Below are 2,760 nucleotides of genomic sequence, written 5' to 3'. Positions count from 1 at the left end.
AAAGGTATACTTTAACAAATTGCTGTAAATCATAGATAACTTAAGAAAAAGTGCTCCTTAATCTGAAAAAACCAAAGCATCAAGGAAGGAGCAGTATTTCAAAGAGTCATAGTAATTATAATCACCCTCCTTAGTTCATTTAGTCCGCTATAATTTGTACTTGTTCTGCCTGAATCTAGTTTGTCCACTAGTTCTGGAAATTCTTATCAAGTCCAGTTTTATCATCTTAAAGTTATCAGAAACCTGTATTTGTCACAAAAAAAAAAAAAAAAAAAAAGTCTTCTCCATGAATCTCCTTAAAGATCAGGTACTTTTTCAGGAAAACATGTAAAAGCTTCAGCGAAAAGCAGTAACTATCTGTAAAAAGACTTAAAGATGCTTATTTTTAAACATCTGATGAGAGTTCATTATAATGGAATTGACAAGTAAATTTGCTTATTTCTGTAACATGCAACATTTGAAGATAACAATTAGAATTTATGACTGATTACATTATACTGGAACATAAGAGATTTCCAACATTTCACACAATTTCAGGAATGCTTGTAATATATACCTACACAAATAAAACATAAAGAAGGCTTAGTATTACTTCTCATTCAACAGCACTTCCTACATAATTTAACATATCAAATTAGCGTAATTAGTTTAACATCTTCCTTTTTATAAGAAGAGAGAACAAATCTTTTGAGAAGCTCCATGGACTCTCTGGAAAATCCAAATGTCAGTTTGACTAGAAAAGACAGTATTTAGAATTTTATTTGAAGGAAGTTATTAAAAAATATCAAAAAGGTTTAAAACATTTGATCAAATAGCATCATAGGTCACTGTGAAACAATACTTAGTTACACATTTAACCACTGGGACAACTAAAGACTTCATGAACAAATATAGAAGATTACATAGCTATGAGCAGAACTTAGCTCTTTTAATATAGTGAGTTCTACTAGATTTAAGACAATTAAAGACCTGATTCAGACAACAAATACAGAAAACTCAAAAGGTAAGGAAAACCCTGTTTACAATTTCTTATTAAAAGTTGACCAACAGGGTCACCTGGGAGGTTCAATCAGTTAAGCCTCTGCCTTCGGCTCAGGTCATGATCCCAGGGTCCTGGGATGGAGCCCCGCACTGGGCTCCCTGCTCATCAGGAAGCCTGCTCCTCCCTCTCCCTCTCCCCCTGCCCCAACTTGTTCCCTCTCTCTCCCTCAAATAAATAATTTTTTTTAAAAAAGTGACCAGCAATTCAAGAAAACTTGTCCTTTCAGTAGATGGAAGAAAATTAAGGTTTGGTTTTATATAAGTACAATTATCGATGTAAAAGGTTTTTTCTTTTTTTAAACCTTGAAGCTCATTTATCTTGACCATGCATGAAATTTCTTTCCCAAGATTCCTTTCCACAAACCTTCTACAAGTTTTTCCATCTTTTGTTTTGTTTTGTTTTTTACATTCAGATTTTGTTCTATGTTTTTCTGCTCTAAATAGTCTCACATTAGGACAAAAATACTTCCTTTTCCTTCAACAAGAATGCATCTCTGTTCTTCATACCTTCTCTTACTGAAAACACACATCCTGCTTTCCTTGCATAAGATGTTTCCCCTATTATTCCCAGTAGACTTAATTACATTTATTAGAATTTGTACCTCACAGCTGCATTTATTCACACCAGAAAGAAAACAACATGTCTACAAGCACACAGCAATGCTCTGTGTTGCCATCTAACAGAGCTTACTGAGATTTATAACCAGGCTGATGGTCCATCTGATGTGTACTCCAAGTAAAGATGGTTAATGATAACTACAAGCAGGTGCAGGACTCAAAGCTTTCAAAGCTTTACTTATTTTATCAGCACTTCTGATGTTATAAATGACACCCATCAACCCCATTCCTACACAAAGCTGGTAAATTTGAGTATAGTAGGGCTTCATGGGAATCCAAACTTTTTTAACAAGGCTTTGGAGCATCTTAACCCAGAACCCCCAGGTAAGGCTGCCCCCACCTGCATTGCCAATGACTTGAAAAGGTCACCAAGTACCTATCATTTATTAGAATTCTTAACCCTCTGAAAGCTTAACTTCTAGTGAAAACTAAGAAGTAAGCAATGTTACATCAGCCTTCTTTAGACTGGCAAATTTATTAACACATTTTATAATTTCTTAAAGTATATGTTTTTTAAATTTCATAACACAGCACTAACACATCTAAATATCTTTTAGTTTCTTAGTCATAAGAAACCAAAAGTAGATAAAACTCCGTTCGTAATTAATGTATCAGTATTTTATTTTGTTTGGAAATGATCTAGATATTTAGTGACTATCCATCATCTAATTTAACTTAGCAAAATTCTAAGGTTTTAAGTTACCAAAAAGACTTGGATAATCCATTTAAGTAGACATGAGTATTGCTGAAAAGTTCATTTGTAAACTTCCTCTTGCATCATTTTAATAATAAATATTCTGAATATTACATTAAGATTAGTCATGAAAATCTCATGAGATATTAAACAGCTAACCATCATCTTAAATTATCTTTTTCGCTGACAAATTTTAATACCTAACATGAATACATTTAATCTTTAGTAAGCCTCAGATAATTAAAAGTATTTTATTTACTACTGAAAAGTCTAAAAAGTGCCTATTTTAATTAAAGCAACAAGCTTAAAGTAGCTTAAATACTGAATTTTTTCCTAAATCACATGAACCTGAAATTCATTTGGATTAAGTTTCTATTATATTTCTAAGAACCTAATTTATTTAAGTG

General features: G+C 32.4%; 1 protein-coding gene across 1 annotated transcript; it reads right to left on the bottom strand.

The window, feature by feature from the left end:
- Positions 1-1,787: 1,787 nt before the first annotated feature.
- On the bottom strand, positions 1,788-1,964 carry LOC116574925 (ATP synthase subunit ATP5MPL, mitochondrial-like). The gene has a single exon (XM_032315937.1). The coding sequence runs from the start codon at positions 1,962-1,964 to the stop codon at positions 1,788-1,790; it is 177 nt and encodes a 58-aa protein (XP_032171828.1).
- Between the last annotated feature and the right edge of the window lie 796 nt (positions 1,965-2,760).

The sequence above is a fragment of the Mustela erminea genome, chromosome 16 (genome assembly GCF_009829155.1).
Source record: "Mustela erminea isolate mMusErm1 chromosome 16, mMusErm1.Pri, whole genome shotgun sequence".
NCBI lineage: Eukaryota > Metazoa > Chordata > Mammalia > Carnivora > Mustelidae > Mustela > Mustela erminea.
Note: the sequence above shows the minus strand (reverse complement) of the source record. Positions and strands in the feature narration are given on the sequence as shown.

Excerpts from the sequence above, each read along its gene's own strand:
- LOC116574925 (XM_032315937.1), bottom strand. The coding sequence starts at position 1,964 with ATGCTCCAAAGCCTTGTTAAAAAAGTTTGGATTCCCATGAAGCCCTAC.